The 23,243-nt window shown below is 36.6% G+C and overlaps 1 protein-coding gene across 8 annotated transcripts in view; it reads left to right on the forward strand.

Annotated features, from left to right (window-relative positions):
• The window catches only part of CFAP54 (cilia and flagella associated protein 54), a 225,198-nt gene that overhangs the window by 182,311 nt on the left and 19,644 nt on the right, over nucleotides 1–23,243 (forward strand). For 4 of the 8 annotated variants that reach the window (XM_074226630.1, XM_074226632.1, XM_074226628.1 and 1 more), the window contains 7 exons: nucleotides 4,886–5,038; nucleotides 8,016–8,118; nucleotides 9,737–9,818; nucleotides 12,414–12,509; nucleotides 13,090–13,231; nucleotides 15,978–16,181; nucleotides 19,866–20,062. In XM_074226630.1, coding sequence (XP_074082731.1) covers nucleotides 4,886–5,038; nucleotides 8,016–8,118; nucleotides 9,737–9,818; nucleotides 12,414–12,509; nucleotides 13,090–13,231; nucleotides 15,978–16,181; nucleotides 19,866–20,062 — 977 coding nt within the window. The remainder of the gene's footprint in view (nucleotides 1–4,885; nucleotides 5,039–8,015; nucleotides 8,119–9,736; nucleotides 9,819–12,413; nucleotides 12,510–13,089; nucleotides 13,232–15,977; nucleotides 16,182–19,865; nucleotides 20,063–23,243) is intronic. The other 4 variants (XM_074226629.1, XM_074226631.1, XM_074226634.1 and 1 more) reach the window with 4 other exon arrangements.

A 23,243-nucleotide genomic window follows, 5' to 3' on the forward strand; every position in this document is an offset into this window, starting at 1 on the left:
AAACTGTTACAGGGATGACTGTGGTGGTAGTGAAAGCATGAACCTTGGAGTCAGAAATCATAGATCTGTTTTTACCAGTCAGCATTGTGAGTCTAGGCTTAGCCTCTGTGCCTCAGTTTCCTCATCTTTAAATTGAGGTTTTATCTTTACTGATGTAATAGATCCCTTCCCAAACTAGCATCCACTGAGAGGTACTACAGAAGAATGATTTCCCTGGACTTTTAACACCTCAGTTGCTCCATTGTTACATCTGATTTAACTGAAAGTTAAAAGCACACAATGTGTGAAACCAAATGTATACTTGTCTGTTCTGCCTTGAAGATCTTGAAAACTTGTCACCCGCTCAAGCTGACAAAATGGTTGTTGTAATTTGAGGGACTCATTTACGGGTGAACAGCTTGTTTCTGTTATATTGTATTGAGGACAGATTTAGAAAACAAAACCAAGAACAGCTTTCTTGTCAAAACAACATCAGTTCCCACAATTTCTAGTTCACCAAGTTGACATTTATTGAAAAGAATGGGGCTCTTTGGCTTCCTCATGTATCAATATTATGAAGCATAAAGTGTGTGACACTCTTTGTCTGATAGGAAACGTAAGCTTTCTTTTCTAGTGACAATGTAGATCCCGTCACAAAACTGTACTGGCTTTAAAGAAAAAATTCTTGTTCCTAAAACTCTCCGCAAAAAAAGACATCTTGGGGTTTTATTTCTCGAAACCAACCAGCATCCATGATATTACCAATTTTCTCTTAAATTTGTATACTGACATTATTCTACATTAATATATTTTTATTGAACAACAAGAAGTGAATGCCAAACACGTGAGAATTTTATTTTACCCACTTGAACAAACATGTTCTCCTCCAATATGTCATTCCAGAATTTCATCATGGCCTGGAGAAAACCAGGTCCTTGAAGGCCCTGTCACCCACAAGCTGAACCCTGTTGCATTTTTCCAAGCTAGAAGGAAATAGAATCCAGGCAGGGCAAAGATGACATCATGAATTCTATTGATCAGCCTAGTTAGGTTCAGGGAGTCTCATCCCTAGAAAGTCAACCACTGAGTAATCTCATTTTTAAGGATGCTCTTGCATGTCCCAAACTATTTACTATGACAGGGAGGCTTGTAATGTCCCTTCATGGATAGCTTCTCCCCACCTAGAAGATGGTGTGATTGGATATCTACTTCTCTACTCAATATGATTTCCTAAAGATGAAAATATGAAAATTTTACAATAGATACAGTATTATATGTTATATATTATACGTATGCACATAGATATTATATATATACCTATATATGTGTATATATAGTCTTCTTCCTGTGAAGATCTGTGTTCAACTCTTCATGACCCCATTTGGGGTTTTCTTAACAGAGATACTGAAATGATTTTACTATTTCCTTGTGCAGGTCATTTTACAAATGAGGAAACTGAGACAAACAGGGCTAAGTGACTTGCCCAAATTCACACATGAATGTTTAAGGCCAGATTTGTACTCCTTTTCTGACTCCAGGTCTGGAGTTCTATCCTTTGTACCACCTAGCTGCTTATCTTATATTAATGTATACCAGTTAATTATTTATGAGGTGGCTAGGGACACAGTGGATGGAGTACTGGGCCTGGAGACAGAAAGACCTGAGTTCAAATCTTGTCTCAAATGTTAGCTATATGATCTTGGACAAATCACTTAATCCACATTTTCTTCAGTCTCCTCACTGTGAAGTGGAAAATAATAAAAAGGATTATTGTTAGGATCAAATATGATGATATTTGTAAAGTTCTTAGAAAAGTTCTCTTTAAAATGTTTATTCCCTTCTTTTCCCTTTCCTACAACATTTGACTCTTGTAGTAGTTCTTAAAAATAATATTGTATTTATTTCTTTTTCCAATTACATGTAAAGATAGTTTTCAGCAGTCTTTTTTTTTTGCAGTTTTGAGTTTCACATTTTTCTCCCTCCCCCTCCTCCTGACAGAAACCAATCTAATATAGGTTATACATATATAACCATGCTAACTGTAGATCCATATTAATCATATTGTGAAATAAGAATCAAATCAAAATGAGAAAAGAATAGAGGGAAAAAATAATACCTAAGACAACTTTTAAAAACTGAAGATAGAAAACTTTGGTTTCTGTTTAGACTCCATAGTTCCTTCTTTGGATATGAATGGTATTTTCCATCACAATTGAATCCTGTAGTGTTAATGGGAGATAGTGTGATATAATGCTAAGAGCATTGAACTTCTTTTTGTTTTTTTAAGACTTTATTTATTTTGAGTTTTAGAATTTTTCCCCTAATCTTACTTCCCTCCCCTCACCCCCCCACAGAAGGCAATTTGCCAGTCTTTACATTGTTTCCATAGTATACATTGACCCAAATTGAGTGTGATGAGAGAGAAATCACATCCTTAAGGAAGAAACACAAAGTAAAAGAGATAGCAAGATCAGACAATAAGATAGCAGTGTTTTCCTAATAGTCCTTGGTCTTTGTCCAAACTCCACAGTTCTTTCTCTGGATACAGATGGGATTCTCCATGAGCATTGAACTGCTAAGTCACAGTCTCTAAGTTTGAGTTATGATTTTGTATGATCTTGGGCAATATCTTTGGACCTCAGTGTCCTCATCTATAAAAATGAAAGGTTGTGTCAGACTAAAAGAAACTAATCCCATGGACCACATATTGACTTAGAAAACTACAAATGAACTTGATGATAAATATTTATTTTTTAAAACATTTCCTCTTGGCATTTTAATCCAGTTCAAGCTACAGGCTTCCATTCTATCTGGCCCAACTGGCCTCTAAATTCTCCTCCACCTCTAAATCTATGATTCTTTTATTTAAAATATTATGAGAAATGTAAAGACATTTAAAAATGTTCAGAACCAAATTTAATTTTTGACTTATCGATTTTGTGGTCAGCAAAAGCTCTCATACACTGACTATTGATGAAGCTTCCCATAGGAAGCTGACTAGGAGTCACCCCAGGTTCTTTTCACCATGGTAGAAACCCCTTGATGGGTTAAGATCCATTCTGTTGGGATGGTGCCCCTACCATGTGACTTAGCACTCAAAATACTCAACTGGTTTCTATAAAAATGACGTAATCTCCCCATGACTGTGGCAACCGGGCCCAATCTCTAGCATTGTTTTCAATCCACTCAGTTACACTTCTTTTAAATCAATAAATTTGAGAAGGGGAGGGGGTGTGGATTTAGGCATAACTAACTTAGATCTCAAAGCCATGTTCTAGCATGGTAGGTGGAAAAAGAAAAAAGAGAACTCTCTAAAGGACCAGTATTTGAAAGATGAGTCTGTTTGCCTCCCCCTCTGGGTTTGCTCCTCCAACTGGTTCTGTTGGGTTGACTGCCCAGTGGATAATGACTATTCCTCTCGGGGTTCTGAGGCTCACCCTAGGGGAGGCTACTCCCCTAATACTTCCCAACACTATTGAGCTTTCACTGGTGCGATTCCTGTTCATAGTCAGGAGACTAACTGAATTAACTTTTACAAAAGCTTTGAATCAAATGGCAACCTAATAATGAGGCAGTCTCCTAGGACCTGGGGCATTCTCTCCTATACATACATACATAGCCAGCATTCACGAGAAGAGTCAGTAGGCTGAGAATACAATGGTAGATGTGTACAGATGTAATGAATACATGTTGCAAAAGATAACATCTAAAATTCCTGGTCTTGGAAATCTTTTCTGCCTTTGCCTCAGGTATGCCAAAAGTCGTAGTACACTTCTAACCTTTAGTAGCAACCCTCATACTGAGCCTGTGCTCAATAAGTCACTCAGACTTCTCAGATCTACTCCTTCCTTTAGTCCTTAGCTAGCATTTCTCTCATTTTTTGAAACTGTCACCATCTTTGGATAACTGTCACATCATAGCTTTTTGTCTCCTTGTATCTGGGTATTTCATCTCCAGTTGGCCCAGGCTCTTCAGTGACATGGGCTGTGACATCCCCCCACCAGTGGCTTTCCTCTGCTACACAGGCAAAGATCTGCCTCCTGAAGATGCTTCTGGGAGCAGAGGTCTCTCAACTCTTAAAACTCTGAGGCCTTTTCCACTGACCTGGTCAGTGGTTAAACTATCTCCAGTTCGTTAAACCCCAGAGGCATGGTCAGATTGTTTGGTTAAGCCAATTATACCTTTCTTATTGACCCAATTGAGGAAGATTTCTACATCACGAAAAGGATCACAGGGTAAAGATTCATCCTTTTGATACATTTCAAATTTTATAACATGTGACTGTGTTAAGAGAAGGGGAGAGACTCATGTTCCCACTTCCTTATACATGGAGGAAAACAGAATTTCCTAGTAGTCCCTGGTAAAGAGAACTTTCAAACAGAGCTCTTGGTTGGGGGGGGGGGGGTTGGGGGGATAAAACCCAAGTAAAATAATTAATTCCTAAAGACCCTCATTAAAAAGATCAAAGTCTCCCACTGCATCCAGGACCATCTCCAGTGGTCTTGATTCATCTCTGGCCATTAGATCCAGGTGGTTCCAGAAGAGAAAGGGAGGCTGGTGGCTTAGCGCAGTCCTCCCTCCTTTCTAATTCACTAGCATGTCATGACCAGGACCTAATGTCCAGGTCCTCCAGGAGAAAGGACAAACAACAACAGCATTGTGCCAGCCCTGTTCTGAGCGCCAAGGTTACGAAGAAAGGGAAAAACAAAGCAAAAAAAACCCAGCCCTTGCCTTCAGGAAGCTCATAGTCTAATGGGAAAGATAACATGTAAACAGCTATGTAAAAATATGATATAAACAGAACAAAATGGGGGCGGGGGAGTGCAATCTCAGAAGACAGGAATTATTGTCTTTCTTTCTTATTTATTTATTGAGTGAGTGATTGTGATCTTATTTTCCATTCCAGCTTATGTGTTAGCCAAACAAGTAGCTTCCTCCCAGCAAAGGGATCCTTCTCAATGGGCGTCTGTCATTCATCTCTTTGAGATAGCCTTGTATCATTGTAGGACAGCTGCAATACAAGAAGATGAATTAGAAGCTGAAATCCTTTTTGAGAAAGGTAAGGAACATTTAGTATCTTGGGTATAATGAATTCATATTATAATAACTTTCCTCCCATTGCTCTGGTAGATACAGTTCTGAACCTGGAATCGAGAAGACCTGAGTTTAAATCCTACCACAAACCCTTTATGCAGTAGTTGACTTTGAAGAACATATTTTCATGCTGCTGGAGAGTGGGAGGGGTGGTGCCTAATGTATTGGACTTAAACAGGAAAACCTGGATTCAAATCCTATCTCAGAAACTTAACTAAGTTTGTGACCCTGGCAAGTGACCCAAACTCTCAGCCTCAGTTTTCTCTTTTGTGAAAAACTGATGATAATAGTAGCAACTAGCTTACAGGATTATTGTGAGGATCAAATGAGATGACATGTCCAGGGCTTTGCATATCTTAAAGATGATATCGATGGCATTCTTATCATGCAGGCTTTACTGAGAGGAAAAGTACTCATTTCCATGTTTCATTCCCAAGATGCAGCAGTATTTTTAGCAGGTTCTTACTAATATTTAGATTATTCTCATTGAAGATCCAGGTTCAGGTTAAACATATATATATATACATATATATATTTCATATATAATTATTAATATCTGATGCATGGTCAGTGTAACAGTTCTGAACCTGGAATTGGGGAGACCTGAGTTCAGATCCTACCACAGACATATATTAGTTGTAGGATTAACCTCTGTCTGGCTCAGTTTCCTCATTGATCAAATGGGTATAATAACTACCTATAACTTCCTCTCAGGATTGTGAGGATCAAGTGAGATGTTATTTTGCAAAAGGCTTTGCAAACCTCAAAGTGTTCTTTAAATGCTTGCTATTATTAATGTTGGGAAGAGGTTCTCCACCCCCCCACCTGCCATCTTAGCCATCATTTCTACTTATGTGAGAATGAGCCTTTTGTAACATATGTGCTACTCGTGGATGCCGCTCTGCCCATAGACTCTTTCATTGGTGGGGCTCACCCTTCACTAGTGTCTTTTCTCTGTTTTAGTAGCTTGTCTTTTGGAGTAACTAAAAAAGTCTATCCTTTGCAGCCAACTTTACAATAGGCTTCTCAGGAACCTAGCAAGAATGGAGCTTGAATTGCTCACCTGTATTCTGTCCATCTGTACGGGAAGTCTGTTCATGGTTGGGCCGAATGGATAGGGTGAAAAAACTTGTGCTTCTCAGACAAAGCCTCTAGGTTCCCTGAGTCCAGTTCGTGTCTTGGTGAGGTGTCAGAAAGGACTGTAGTTGAAGGATGTGCATGACCACACACATATCATATGACCAGTTTTAAGAATGAATATTTTATTAGGAGCTTAATATTAAACATCAGTACTTGGTCTTTTCCATGAAGGCCCCATCAGGAACCTTTGTCCATTCATTATTTTTTAAAAACTATATAAGCATATATATTTTTTACTGAATTTACCAAAAAATGAGTTTTTCTATATGTAGTTACAGAATGTTTGGGATTAATACTCTTCTATCATAAAAAGAGAGCACCAAAAGAGGACTGTATGTACTGCTTTCTTTTTTAAAGTATTAAATAAATTATATAAATATATGTTACTTTCAAAATTTTATTTTTTTCTTAAATTAAATTTTTTGAACTTTTCAAAATTTTTCAAAATTCTGTGTCCATTCATTCTCATTCACTTTTCCACATATGCCCATTAGAGTATGGACTTCATAAAGACAGGGGTTGCCTTTTACTTTTCTTTGTATTCCTAATTCTTAGCACATTGCCCAGTATATGCTATGCACCAAATAAATATATATTGACTTAGCAACTGACAGTAAATATTCCATTTTTCTGACTCTGCTTATTCCCATTTGTATCATTTCATAAAGGTCTTTCTGGATTTCTTTGTATGCCACATAATTGCATTATAGAATTATATTACATTAATGTATCCCATTTGTTTAACTGTTCTAGTATTAGATATTTTGATTGTTTTCAGGTGGGTTTTTTCCCCAATTACATAGAATGGTGCCATAAAAATCTTTTGATTGATAACTTTTTAAATATTTGATGATTATCAGAAAATATTGCCTAAAATACAATTATTAGATCAAGGGGTATGGTTATTTTTGTAGTTTTTTTACTGTATGCTGCCAAATTGTTCTCCCCATCTTTATAATTCCAGTGAATGAGTATGCCATTTCTCTATAACCTTGATAGTATTGAATTTTTATTTTCACAAATTTGATGGGCTTGAGGCAGCACTTCACTACTATTTTAATTATTTGTGAGATAACGTTTTTTCAAGTGATTATTAACAATTTTTGTTCTTTTAAAAATTGTTCATCTCCTTTGACCCTTCATGTAACATGAACCAAGAGTTTTCATTATTTCCATGATCAGTTTTTCTGACAATATTCTGGTATTTATTTATAAATTTTCCCGGTCTTTCTCTGAAGTATTGGTGCTGCCACCATCATCAAGTGATGAAAATCTCAAGGGAAGAGATTTAGTTCTAATTCAGCCAGTGAACTCTTCAAGAAGGGCAAGGAAGGGGAACTGAGGTGTTTCTGTTATTATTGATTGACTGATGTTGCCAAGGACTGTATTCTAATTTATTTTGCTGTTTTTATTTTGGTCATTTTTTTACCCTATTAGACAAGGTAGATAATATAGAAGGTATAGTTAGGAAAAGGAAAAAATAAAGTGAAGGGGAAGAAACAAAGTCCAGTTGTTGAACGAGAAATGAGAGAGGTGAAGATAAGAATTGTGGAAAAGACTTGGGAACAAAGAAGACAGTTGATTGATTGTTTGGGGGCCCCTGTCCACTTGATGTCCTTTCCATTTGATGGCCTTCTTCAGCCTGCTACTTTTGAGGACACTATACTATGAACCTTCCTGCCACTAGAAAGATCAGAAAGTACATTTGGTTTTCTAATTTTCTAGCTTGAGATGGTGGGGGTCCAAATGAAGAAGGACAGAAACAACTTTAATGTTTGCTTTTGACATTTCTTGTTTTTCAGGCAAATCAGAATTTCAAATGTTTATTGCAGATGATACAAAGGATATAACTGAAGATATCTTCAAAGCTATAAGAATAAGTCTGAAAAATGATCAAAATTTAGGGTAAAAAAAATCAAACTATCTTTCTATTGTAGCATGTTTGGCCTTTTGTCTTGCCCTCCTTTGGAGGGGGGAGGAGGAGGAATTTCTCTTTTAGGTTACTCAAATCAGATGTAATTGTAAAGCCTTTTCATGACAGTTCTAGTTCACTGGCATGCTTCTTCCATATTAACTCAAAGAATTTCTGGTTAACAAGTATGCTCATATAGCTGTCAACTACAAATTTCAGCTCTGCTCTAGAACCTTGGTCATGAGGATGACCCATGATGATGCCCTTTCCAAGAGAGACACAGCAATTATTATCTTGGGGAACAAGCATCATTATTAAATTCTTCAAATAGACTCTACTTTGTAGTACTGGTCCATACATTCCCTAGCCCACATCTTAGACCTCAGGTAAACTGTTCCTTCACAGGAGCTGTCCCTGTCAGGACTAGAACCCAACTAACCTGGCAGATCTGTTTGAAAGCCCTTGAACCACTAGCCTCAACCTGCATAATTCCCCATGGTTGTTTTTAATCCTTAATATTCTATGCTGTCCTGAAAAGGCTCACTTGGGTATATATATGGGGGTAAAGAAGCATTGGGAGGCATTGATTCCTTGATTTACCAGCATATATTTATTTGCAATAAAACAGAGGTATTAAATTTAGGGTCCACAGATCCTCTAGATTTTAAGGAGTCTGTGAACTTAAAGGACAAAAAATAGATCTTGATTTTCACTAACCTCTCCTTAAAATTTAGCATTTGTTTCAGTTAATTTTTTTTTTAATTCTGGGAAGGGGTCCATAGGCCTCACTCAGTACCAAAAGGGTCCATGACCCAAAAAGAACTGAAAAGAAGCTTATTGCACTTTTCTAGATCATTTAATTTTAGATGTCATGGAACCAATGGTCAGAGCTGGAACCCCTGAGGAAAAAAGAGTGGAAGGGGGTTGGGAAAAGAAATGTGAGCTAACCTAACCAATTCCCTTTCTTTATGAAGCTACAAAAAGAATCAATCCACATACTTTTATTAAGACTTTGCTATATCAGGCCCTTTGTTAAGTGTTGGAGAACCAAAGAAAGACCCCCTCCAAAAAAAAAGCTGTGCCCTCAAGGAGCTCACAGTCTTTTGGGGAGAAAATATGCAAAAAACTACATATACAAATAGAGGCTTCATGGCACCAAAATACACAGAACACTGGACTGGAGTCAGGACGATTGATCTTAGTGAATTCAATCTAGCCTCAGATACTTCCTAGCTGTATGACCCTGGGAAAGTTACTTATTCCTCTTTGCCTCAGTTTCCTCTTCTGTAAAATGAGCTGGAGAAGGAAGTGGCCAACCACTCCAGGATCTCTGCCACCCTAAATTGGGTCCAGAGAGTAGGACATGACTGAAACAGCTGAATAGTAATAATGTACAAATAACAACTTTGCAGTGTAAATTGGAAATGATAACAGAGGGAAAGCACTGAAATTAAGGGACTCAGGAAAGACTTCCTGTCTGTGGAAATTGTGATTTTAGCTGGGACTTGAAGAAAGTCAGGGAAGTCAGGAGGCAGAGATGAGGAGGGAGCAGATTTATGGTAAGGTATAGTTAAGCTCTCATTAACATTCTGCAACTTTTCTTTTAAAAAGGTTGATAAGGAAAGCCTATCTGGAAATAGCCCTATTATATTTACATCTAAGGAAGCTCAAGAAAACCACTGTAAAATCTAAGGTAACCTATTTCAATACTATATAAGCTGTTTTGGAGTTTGTTGTATATATATATATAAGATGGGTAGAAAGAAATGAAGGTGCTTTTCCTATGGCATGTGGAAATGGTAACTTTTCCAAGCTTCTATAATTATGACCACAGGACCACAAAGTACTGATGGAAACATTTGGAATAGCTTGTTTTTTCACCACTTGTGAGAAAGTATTGACTCTCCACCTAGGCTAACCAAGCCCAACTCAATTTTTCTGGTTTTTTCAAGGATTCATCTATTAAACTGCTCTACTTTACCAGGGAAGGGAAAGGAACAGGTGTAATTATGTTCCTATGTATCAGGCCCATATTAAATATTAGTGAGTTCCTTCTCTGTGTCTGGAGCATTCAACCTAAACTTTGACTTATCCTCCTGGCCCCAACCTAAAAACCACCACATTTTCCAAACACTCTGCAAAATTCTGAGCTGAGAGACATCCTGAGCTTTTTCCCATCCTTCCTTTAGCCTGCGTACAGCTAGGACACAATGCGTTTGAATGATGAAGCCCAGGCTGGCCCCAGTTGCCATAATTTATAGGCAGTTATTTCAGGGGATTCATTATTTGTATCCTCTGAGATCTCACTGTGTTCTGGTGAAAACAGAAAGATACCAAGACACAAGACAGGGCTGTCAATTCAGTTTGAACAAATGGTTCTTAGGAAATTTTGGTTTTTTTCTTCTCTAGAAATCTTAACACAGCCAACTCCTAATTCTTAATGTTAACTGGGAGCAGACATTATAGATCTGATTATGCCTTGATTATGCCAAATTTTTGATAGCAGACCCTCCAAGATCCCAAAGAAAGAAGGGGGTCTATGGGAGGACTATAGATCCCTGTCCTACTCTTAGGCCAGGTCAGATATAAATAAATAGACAGAAAGAGAGAATCAAGATAGATAGATGGCTGACTGGCTGAATATATACATGTAACGATAGATATGTGGATAGCTAGCTAGCTAGATAGATAGATAGACAAATAGATAGAGATAGATGATAGATGGTAGATAGATTAGATAGATGATAGGTAGATAGATGGATAGATAGATGATAGGTAGATTAGATAGATGATAGGTAGATGGATGGATAGATAGATGATAGATAGGTAAATAGAAAGAGAGATACATGTAGAGACAGAAAGATATATGTAGAGAGAGAAAATACATGTAGAGATAGATTTGCAAACAGATGTATAGCTAGCTAGATATAGATACATAAGAAGAACAAAGAAGGCAAATATCCGTGGGATAGTTAGAGCTTCTTTTTATGTTTACATTCAAAGTAGCTAACATTAACTACAGAATCATGGGTCTCATTCTTACACTTCTACCATCTGGAAATGGTTATATTAAATCTACAAATAATTTAAAAACACATATAAATCTTTAGTCATACATATAAACCCATTTCTTAGATCAGTGTTTCTAATAATAATTGCTATTTATATAACAGCCTGTGGTTTGAAAAATATTTTATGTATGTAGATATTATTTAATATAACCAATGTGTTGAATTGTTTAATTTGAATTTTTATCTGTTTTTAGTGTTCATACTAAAAGACCTATGAATTTAGCAAACATAGGCAGCTAGGTAAGCAGAGTGGTTAGAATACTAGTCCTGGAGTCAGCAAGCCTTAACTTCCTGAGTTCAAATCTATCCTTAAACACTTACTTCCTATGTGACTTCACCCTGTTTGCCTCAGTTTCCTTATTTATAAAATGAGGCAAAACCACTCCAGTATCTTTGTCAAGAAAAGCCCAAATTGGATCACAAAGAGTCAGACGTGATTGAAATGACTGAATAATCACCATCACAAGCAATGAAAATGTGAAGTAGGGGGCTCAGGCAACCTAGAATATTTGATATAAATAAATAGACAGAAAGATAGAATCAAGATAGATAGATGGCTGACTGGCTGAATATATACATGTAACGATAGATATGTAGATATATAGATAGAGATAGATGATAGATGGATGAATAGATAGGTAAACAGATGATAGGTAGATTAGAGATTGCTTTATAGTATTTTTCTCAATCATCTTTTGAATCTAAAAGAAATAAACCCAAGAACTTTTTAAATTGACACCAGTTGTGCGTTTTCAGTACAAACAATTATAAGACCAATTCCATCCTTACCATCTGGTACACTGTATAGTAAGCCAGACTATAGAATAGACCTTGCCCTCCAGGAGCCTACATTATCCTGGAATGTTCTAGTTGTGTTGTAAAATATAGTGTTGTTCTTTTGATGTTTCTCTCTTTAACATTCCTACCTTCTAGAAGAGAGAAATCTCCATCTGAAACTCAGTGGAAATATTCCCAAACAACCAGGAAACTGATACTGTTGCTGCTTTAATAAACATTTTTCCAAAAGAAAACTCATACAGAGTACCACCTACGAATGGACTTAAGAAAGTATTTTCTCCCATTTTCCCCCTTTACATACTACTAGTTGAGATTTTGCAAATCTTTAAATGACAACTGACTTGCCTATCCATCCTTAAAAGATAAGAAGTTGGGTTTTTTCAGTGACCAGCTTCCCATTTCTGGCCATTTTTTAAAAGGGTTATTCTCGATACCAAAATTTATTAAAGGAAACAAGAGAAAAAAGTGATCTGTATCTGACACTGTCCTGGATAGCGATCCGAGCTGCTTCACAGGTAGGTGGCACTGACTTTAATATTCCTTTGTACCCTCAGATCTGTAGTCAGCTTATACTAGCTACTAAGAAAACACAGTACAGCTAGTTAGTTCTACAGGAGAAAGCTGAAATCAAACTTCCTGGGATTTCTGTTGATATGAGAATCCCCCCTATAGTTGAAAACGAGTCCCACCTGAACATTGTCTTTAATCAGGATTCACCAGGCCTGCCCTTGTTTGCTCCAATCTTTATTTATTGAAAATATTAGATGTTTATGTGTGAATGTTTAATAGGAGGGCAGATATCAATTCCATTCAGTGGAAAGTTGTCTATTTGAAATGATTTGTGAATTAAATTATCAACCACAATGACTTATTTGACTATGACTTGAATTTCATCTTAGCAGGGAAGGGGATGGTATAGGAACAGCTCAAAGTAGAATTTCTGGGTTCTTATTTTTCTCTCGCCAGAACATGATGCATTTACAGGGTTTTGTTTTGTGATTCTCCTTTTAACAGATGGTTTGCCTGTCTGCCTATGTTTACAAAATGTGCTATGCATAAATATAAAATGAATTCTAAGTGATTTGTTAATTATAGGTCAGTGAAGCTATAAGAGCAACTCAGAAGCTAATTGGACAGAAGAAAATTGTGACAGAGAAAATTGAAAGGAATGTCATGCAGAGTATCCCAGAATTTGCCGTGGTGGACCTCACTTCTACATATATAGATTATTTGATGGGTATGCTAAATTGAAAAGTCAATTTGAATGAAAAATTGAAAATTTGAAAAATTTTCTGTAGAAGATTGGCATATTATTAGGGATTTGATTAGACTTTTTATAACATGCACAATCCGTAGTGGTTCTCAACCTTTGGAAGGGATCATCAACATCCCTTAGAAGACTAATGGAGTGTTTGAGTCTTTTCTCAGAATAATATTTTAAATGCATAAAATAAAATATATAGGATTACAGAGAAAACCAATTATATTGAAAATATTACCCAGGCATTACCAAAATAAATTCATGGACCCCAGTTTAAGAATTTCTAGACTGATTTTTCATATTCTGAATGAATCTCTCTGGAAATACCTGGTGGAGTCTATGGACTTCTCAAAATCTTGTTTTTAATGCTTAAGACAAAATATGTAGGATTACAGAGAAACCAATTATAGTGAAATAATGAAATATTAAAGAAGCAAATTTGTGACATGGCAATATATTTTCTTTTTATCACATTAGATAATGAGATAATACATTTAAAGTATAGGCAAATTAAAGCAATTTCTAAGTATGATCAATGTAAACAATATTTTGACACATCTTTGACAAATGTAATGCAACATGAAAATACCTGTGATTTCTTTTGGTGACAAAACCACAGGTCCTACTATTACTACCTCTATGCTTCATTGCCTACATTTATAATTAGAGGAAATGCTAGATTTCAATTACAGGTTGAGAAAAAATAGGGTTCTAATATTTTCTCCATACAAGTTTACAGACCTCCGGAAATCTTTGTGCCTCTGACATAAAGGGATTTGGAAAGGAAGAATGCAGAACTTGGTCATGAGAATCAGATAGAATTGAAAGCTACATGGATTAATTCTAATCCTTCCTTCCACATGCCTGTCCAGTATCTGAAGACCTCTATCTTGTCCTTTCTAAATCTACTCTTTTCTAGGCTTTAAATTCCAATTAGCATTGAATTTCCAGATTCTTTGCCTTTGAAATAGTCACCAATTTGTCAGTGTCCATCATATAGCCCAGAATCGAACAGATTGTATGCTAAATGTCTAGTCACCAAAAAGTACAGAAGGACCATCACTTTTTTTTAAGGTTTTTTGCAAGGCAATGGGGTTAACTGGCTTGCCCAAGGCCACACAGCTAAGTAATTATTAAGTGTCTGAAGCCAGATTTGGGACCAGATTCACTTTTTATTAGGGACATGAATTAAGTGAAAGGCATGGGTGAGCCAAGAAGAAAGGTCAAGGCAATTGGCTTTTTATTCAGAACAATCCATATATAGAGAGGTGGAAGGTGGGGACCAGTAGTTATAAATAAATGATTACAAGAGGATTATTTGTGTAACAAGCCTGTCCATAAGGTCTTGAAAGTTTCAACTAGTTCCCTAAGTTGGTATGAACATAGCCCTGAAGCCATAGCTCCTTGGACATATCTGACTACCTTTCAGTTCAGTCACCAAATGCTCTCCTTAGGAGCCCCAGGTGTAACAAAGAGCAATAAACCCATTCTAAGGTGAATTTACTTGAAAGTTTACTTTATCAACACAGTCATACATGTTTGACCCACTCACTTAGGTGATGGTTTTTCACCTGGGGTCTGTTATTTAAATTTTTTTTAAAAGTTTGATAATTTTTTTTATCATCATTGGTATTTTATGTTCCCAAGGAAGTCCATGATAATAACAAAGGGTTAAGAGTTTGAACCTTAAAAATATTAACCCTGGGTATTTTTAAAATGAAAGGACATTGTGATTTAAAGAGAGAATATGATGGAAATGTCACAGTAAAAATTGCCTTAAATTTTGCAAAATCATTTACATACATACTACATAATGGCCCATGAGAGCAGAGCATGCTTTGATTTCTTTTTTAGCTAAAAACCCTTGATCTTGATCTTGATGGTCTAACTAGTAATTTCTGACCCTTCTGGAGTCACAGCTCCCTTTCACTTGTTTGATGTTTCAAAGCCCATGTGCTTAGTCACATAATCCTGGAGGATAGCCATTCTGAATTGATGAGTCCATGCAGAGTTAGATTTTTTCAGTCCTTCAGGGACCTGTGATTTTGTGGGGTCTTCTTTCTGCCAATGCAGATCTCCTTTGTGTCAGACTAAATAAACAGTCTTTTTTGGAAAAAAAATTCATCCACAAACACAGACATTTCAATATTCAAAAACAAAGAACAATTTTCAGTGCCAAAAACAATAACAAAAAAAATTCTGAAATTTTTAGGGCCAGCGACCTTAGTAAATAATCATAGCTAAACCATTTGCCCCCTGGCTGCCAAACTGGAAATGAGTCTCCTTTCACTCATGCCATTTTTGAACTGGAACAAAACTTTTCCATTATATTGTGAATTATTTCAGGAATAAAGAATCCTTGCAAATCTGACAGAAACCTCTTCCTTGTATTAGATATGGCATAAAGTTTCAGTCAGTTCCCTAAGTTATATCTTATTGACCTGAAAGTCAGAGCAACCCAGCCATATTGCACGACCTATAGATCTCACCTATGTACAAGCATATAACTAGATATTTCTTACCATTTGAACTTCCCATAAGTAAAATAGTCATAATTCTCTTTAAATAGTGATGAGTAAAATGATAATAGGTTCTCCCCACCCCCATAATTGAAAATGTCACCCAAGAATGAATGTAAGCATCTTTTTTGCATAAAATAAATGAGTTCTGGAAATTATTTTTAACATTCATATTAGAACACTCACTTAAATTTTTTTTTTAGATAATAATAGAGCTGTCTTCAAGCCCCCCTTTTCCCTTCCGAAGGAATATGTCAATGTTCTGCAAGTTTCAAGTGAGGATCAAGATCATGAAATGACCGAGAATGGAGAAAGTGAAAAATCCCCCAAACTGACTATCTCATGGGTCCATCTGGTCCGTTACTATACTCACCTGTTAAGAATTAACAATATGAATACCCTGCTTGGTAAGCTGTTGGGGGAAGGGAAATGGTTCCCCATTCTTAGCTCATTTCTTGCTTATAGCAATAGCAACAATAACCCCAGCAAGCATTATGAAGCTCTTTAAGATTTGCAAAGACACAAAGCAATTGGTCCTCATTTGATCCTCAGTTCACCACTGTGGGTTAGGTGTTGTCATCATGTCCACTTTACAGATGAGGGATCAGAGACTAAGAGAGTTTAAGAAATACTCTCAGAATCAGATAGCTGGTGAGAGTGTCCTGGGCAAGATGTGAACTTGGATCTTCTAGAATCCAAACCCAACATTCTTTTCATGGGACACCTGGTCCTATTATACAATTTAATAATTTAGAATTAAAATAAATATCAGAAAATAGAAGTTATACACAAAGTTTATTCTTTTAAGATTTACCAAGAAGCCTAGAGGTGAAGGTCATCTATCTAAGATGACCACCCTGAGCAGAGGGAAATAGGACTATTTATATGTAGGAAAAGGATAAGGGAATCATTAAACCTCCTTGGAGGCCTATCAGGTTGCACTATAGCTTGTCAAAGATTAGCATCTTTATACAATGCTATCTGGTCTAAAGGAGAATTCATAGTTATCTTATTTCCTGGATTAAAGTGGGAGGGCAGGACAAGTTTTCTGGTTTTTCTAATCATATGTCTTCCTGAGTTTGTAATTGACATATGGAGAGAACATTTCATTCCTTAGAATAGGAAGAAAATCGGACTTTTGACCAGACCTATAGATTTAAAAACTTGTTACACTCATTTAAACTCATTTCTCACATTTTGATCAAGGTTGGTATCACTTCATCTGAAACCATGGATCAATTAATGGAAGGTGTAGGGGAAAAAAATGAGGGGTATATTGGATGGTGGGAGAAATCGCATCTCTTTGAGACCTAGGGTTGCTAGGAGATGGGCAGGTAACATAAGGTTTATGAGAGGCACAAGGATGGGCAACATATTTTCAGAGTCAAAGGGGCAAGTTACAGTGATAAAAGGGGGCAATCCCCTTTGATTAAATTACCTGTTCAAATAAGAAGCACAAGAGGGAGAAGGTAAAGAGTAATATAAAATTTAAGTCCATCCTTTTCTTCTGGAGACATCTCCAATTACTATCATGGACCAGTTAATACCAAGGTTACTTCTAGATATCTTCTTTGCTGGTTAAAGAAATATCTTAACACAAATTTTATTAAAACTTATGTTTCCATTATTTAAGAAAATGAAATTTGAAACTTTTTAAACTATGGAAATTACAATTTGACTTTGCCAGTTGTCATACAGAGAAATTAGTTTGAAATGGAAAATTTGAGAACAAAACAAGCCAGTTTGAAAAACCAAGTTTTATACTTAGCAGTATTCATTTAAAAATCCAGTTTTATAATTGGCATTATTCATTTATTTCCCCCATTTGGAGAATGCTGTTCTATTAACAAAATAACTTCTGCATTTAAAAAGAAGCAAAAGCTCTTAGCTGAAAATGGATTCTCTAAATAGAATGAAAATCAGACTTTTTACAAGGCCAATAGATTTGAAATCTTATTAAATTTTCTCACTATTTACTTCCAAGTCATTTTGAGAAAATGAAAAAATCTTTGATTTAATCTGGGTGAGGGACTCAGACTGTGACATATAAAAAATTCAAAATAATTTCTAGGTGACCATTTTATTAAGGTTAGTGGATAATTAATAAAGCGGTCATTTGACAGACTACTAAACAAAAGACTTCTCATGGAAGACTACTCAATGCTTACATCCCCTTCGATTGAGTGGGTTGTTGAGGGTGGAAAAAATTAGTTGTGATTAGTTAACAAGTTGTTTGTCTTTTGTTCTCAAAGAAGACCACATCATATGGATGTGATGCTATGACATGCAAGTGAATTGGATTTAAGTGAGGGAGGGTCTGTGCAAAGTCACCAGCTTCACTTTCTCCTCCAAAATCAGTTGGATCCAGTGGCCAGATATGTGTCAGGATACCTGGAGATGCAGAGGAAGAGCTAGACCTCTTTGAGCTGAGGGCTTTGACAGGTCTCATTTTGACAGTCAGCTCTTGTTCAGTGATTAAGGCTAGGTACAAAGTTAAAGGCAGAGGTGGGCCTCTTTAACCTAGTTCAAAAAAATTTTTTTTTCAAACTGGAAGGGGAAGAGTCTCAGGGTTTCTGCCCAAAAGAGGAACAATTACTATTTACATTCACTCTGAGTCAATCAGGACCCAAACAGTGACCAAGTGGGCTTGACGTGAGATGTACTGTTGGAGAACTGATAAGAGCTAGAGCAATTTGAGGCCTGTAAACCCCAAGATATCTTGCCAGGTTTTAACAATCAAAATTTACATTCCTTTGGGCAGATGGCTCAGAGTTAATTCCTATGTCAATCAAGAGGAGAGCAGAAGAGAGGAAAGTAGAGAATATTAGAATGAGAGTGGTCTTATTCCAATGAGGATCTGGGGGATGTGACTGACCACTCAGTGTTGGTCAAAAAGACTTATTTATACTCATACCACCCTCTAGGGTAATCTAGGCAAAAGAGGAAATCCGCTTCCTCCCAGACCCACCAATTCACCTAAACTAGAATTTCTTTACTTTTTGATCAGATCTAAGTTTTCTGTCTCATTATCAGCCCTGCACTTCAAAGTCTGCCTAAATAATTACCAGGGTTGATAAATGAATGAGGATCTAGAAAAGGGGAAAACTTTAGTTTTAATTCACTAATGGGTTTCTAATGTAAAAGAGAAATGATCATTTCTGTCAAGACCAACATATAACTTTGGTCTTAGAGAATTGTGGTAACAGGGTTAAGTGGTTTATTCATGGAAGCACAGTTAGTATTTGTCATACAGAAGGAGGACTTTACCACAGGTTGCTCAAGGCCAGATTTTATCTACCACATTGTTTGACTCTAGATTACAAGGTATTCTAAGACTTGAGCTATTCTAAGTTAATTTGTGCCCATGCTCTGTTTTAATAAAACTTCATGCCCACTCAGCCTTATAAAATAACAAAAATACCTATTATTAGATATGATAATTTCCTCTACTGGTACCCACTTCTTTTAAATTAATATTCCTCAAGTAATTTTTAGCAATTATCTTAACTGATTTACATTAGCCTATTTCCCAGATCATTCTTTTCCATAAATCAGTGCTAAGGTTTAGGCAATGAGGGACTGATGATCAGGGTAGGAATTGGGTGGCAGCCTATGGGCTAGACAAAAAAGCCAGGCAGCCAAAGTCAGACACCAAGAATGAGAGCCAACTCTCTGGGAGGAAGGCAGCAAGTTGCTATGTCTAGGGAAAAGCAAGGAACTACCAAATGAAGGGCTTATATATTAGGACAGTATTAAGTCTCAGACAAGAAGTCTATAGCTGTTAATTGGTTGAGAAAACACACATGGATGAAGAGGACCAAAAACAGTTTGGTGATTCATCTACTTTTCTACTATTCCTGCTTGTTAGGATTCAATTCTACTGTATCTGGTGTAGGTCCTATAAATAATGGGGTCAGCCTGTCTATCCTGGGGTGACCAGAATGGGGGCAGCATATTAATGGTCAGTGTTGGGAAGGAAATTCTGGGTTAAGTTTAGCAAGCTAGATGATAGAAATATCATGCCCTCCTTTATGTGACCATTTCATAATTTAATTCATTACCTTATTAAAGTCTTTTGTTTCTTTTTAAAGGTTCTCCAAGACCAATTTTCTTATCTGATCAAATATTCCACACTTCCATTTTCAATAGAGATCTGATTTTACGTCAGAAAGAAATGCATAGTTTTCTCAAAAAATTCTTAGATGTTTTTACTCCAGCCTGTGTTGAATCATTTCCAAAAGATCTTCTTATTGGGGTGGAAAAACAACTCCCTAGGCAATCAATAAAGGTAATATTTGTTTAAAAAAAACAATCTTTATGTTCCTGAAGAGAGTCCAGAAATTTCTAGGTAGATCTACATCCAGAGAAAGAATTGTAGAGTCTCAATGCTGACCAAAGCATACTATTTTCCCTTTTTACAATTTGTTTTATGTTTTTTTCTCTCTCTTGTAGATTTTTTCCCCCTTTTGTTCTGATTCTTCTTTTGTAACATGACTAGTATGGAAATGTGTTCAACATAGTTGTATATGTATAATCTATATCAGATTACTTATTGTTGTGGGGAGGGATGGAGGGAGGAAGAAAAATGTGGAACTTAAAAATCTTAAAAAAATTAATGAAAATTATTTTTACATATAACTGGAAAAAAATTAAAAATTAAAAAAAAGAAAAGAAAACTCTAGGCAGGTGTCAGGAGGTCTTATTATTCATTTCAGAGAAGTATCAAAGAACACTCTGGGAATGTCTGGTATTTTCTTTCCCTCCCTTTTCCAGCTTTTTATGTTCTGTCTCCACCATTAGATTGTAAACTCTTTGAGGACAGGGACTATCTTTTGCCTTTCTTTAGTACACACAGTAATTAAACAAATATTACAAATATTGGGTTGACACCGTGATCCTGGTCCTGTGTCTAAGTTTCTGAATCTGTGATAATTATGTCTTCCCCTTCTACTTCTTACATGAGAATGAAGAAGCCAGACCATAGACTCAAACATAATTCCAGAGTTAAAAAGAACCTCAGAGATCATCTCGGTTAACCCATGACTGTACAGATGAGGAAACAGAAGTTCAGTGGTCTGAGGTTACACAGTCCTTGAGCAACATATTGAAGGGAATTGATGAGGATGATAAGTAAAACCACAGGGCTTTGTAGGATATGGTCATAGGGTCATCGATAGACACTTTGATTGGAACTCTTGAGACCAGTTAGTCTAGCCACCTTGACTTTATAGATATGAAGAAGTTAAGGCCCAAGATGGTTGTTGAGTTGGCCAGTCACATGGGTAGTAAGTGTTGAATCCAGGTCTTTTCAATGGCAGATGTTTTCTAGCTCCTTTTGGTAGGCATAAAGAAAACAGCTTAAGATTGTATTTGTTAGACTGTGACTACTTGGGCACAATGTTGAAGGAAAACTCTATGGAAGTCATATCTCTTTGGGGTGAGCCCCTCTGCCCTTTTATATCCTTACCCCAGTTCTTTTACACCTTGTCTGTCCAATATGCACTCTATGTTCCTGCATCATTGACCTCCTTGGGGTTCCGTCCTGTCTCATGGAATGTGAATATTTACTTAGGGTCTTAAAAATTCCTTAGATAAGAATCTAAGAGGAATAATTTCAACTGTCCCTGACTCCTGTAAATCTCTCTCCTCAATCAATCTCTTTGTGAATCCTCTAAGTTTGATTTAATCTGTAACCTGATTTAGTTTACCTATAGAGTTTAAACTAGGTTTGTTAATTATGGAATGATCCTTTTTCTTGAAATTTGTTTTACCTTTATAACATTGAAGGAAGTATGGGTTCATAAGTTTGTCTTTTAACTTTTATGATCTAAGAGGAATAGACAAGCTTGAGTATGTAAAAGAATAAATTCTCTGTCGCACAGCATAATTTTGTCTATAATAGGCCTTGTAGGTATCCTAATGATTGTCCAAATTTGTATTTTGTCAAGGTCTGAACCTATACTTAAATATAACAATAAAACCAAGATTTTTCTTTATTCTATAATTTCTGCCTTGCAGTAGATGCATTCCATTTCAATAGCAATTACCTACCACTTGAATTCAGAGATCTTTCTCCCATGTGTTGTTCCATCATTTCTATCACGTCTGACTCTTCATTGGGGGTTTTCTAGGCAAAGTTCCTAGAATGGTTTGCCATTTTCTTCTCCAGCTCATTGGCAGATGAGGAAACTGAGGCAGAGTGGCATAGCTGGTAAGTGTCTGAGATCAGATTTAAATTCAGGAAGATGAATCTTCCTAACTCTGGTTCAGGTACTCTATTACACTGGGTCACCTAGACGCTACTTCCCCATAACTGTGCTATTAATATGTTGGGGTTTGCACCTCCATAATTTTGGGGTTGGTGTTGGTCTGAGAAAGAATTCACGAGATGTGGAACTCTCTCCCAGGAAAGTTGGCATTTTATTGGGCACTGTGTAGGCACAATGGGCTGAGAATTGGGAGATAGTCTAGCAAAGAGGTATCTGATATACCCTCCTAAAGGGAAAGAGAAAGAAGAGAAGAAATAATCTCAGACAAATTGTTGTCTGGAGGACAGAAGTTGGTGCCACCAGGAGGATAGACCTTCTAATAGAGTTAATACACAGGCTTGTAAAAACGGGTTTTTGTATATCAAAGAATAGTCTTATTGAGTGTATACACACAGGAGACCAAGGCCTTGGGCAAGAAGTAGGGAATAGGGGTTGTAAGGCCAGTTATGTTTTGCAAGGTTTTAACAGATCTGAATGTTGGAGATGGGGGCGCATTAATTGGGATTCCATCAATTATGCCCATTTCATAGATGAAGACATTGAAACCAAGAGAGATTAAGGGTTGACACAGCTAATGAGAATCTGAGACAGGAGCTGGACACCCTATTTAATTCTCTATCTTGATGTTCTCTGATGAGAGATCAGTGAGTAGTAGATATAAAGAAAGTTAAGAATTCATCTGAAAAATGCATTCTCCCGAGCATGTATATCAGAGTTTGGAAATTTCTTGTAACCTTTCAAATCCTGCTCTGAAAGGTGCTGCATTTGAATATTTCAGAATGGAGGACAACCCATCATTAGCCAGTTCCCAAGGATGAGGCACCAAACGTGCAACCTTGAATAAATCGTAAATATATGTGACAATTATAACAGCAGTAGTGTACCAAAGAGTTGTTTCACTCTGTTTGCTCTTCTTCTGATATAATTAGTGTAACACTCTCCTAGGATAATCAGCTTGGGAGATCACTGTCATCTACTTGACAGGTGCAAGCAGTGTAATCATGTGTTAGATTCACTGGTGTAGACAGCTAACAAGCGGAAAGCTTTTTGGATTTTTTTTTTCATCAACTCTAAGCTTCGTTGATTTTTGTAATAACATTTTTTTTTGAGGCTTTAATCACTCAGGAAGCTATTTCAATCAAACCCTTCCTGTAATTTGATACTTGAACCTGCTTCCCCCCCCACCTCCAAACACAAAGA

The sequence above is a fragment of the Macrotis lagotis genome, chromosome 2 (assembly GCF_037893015.1).
Source record: "Macrotis lagotis isolate mMagLag1 chromosome 2, bilby.v1.9.chrom.fasta, whole genome shotgun sequence".
NCBI classification, from domain to species: Eukaryota; Metazoa; Chordata; class Mammalia; order Peramelemorphia; family Peramelidae; genus Macrotis; species Macrotis lagotis.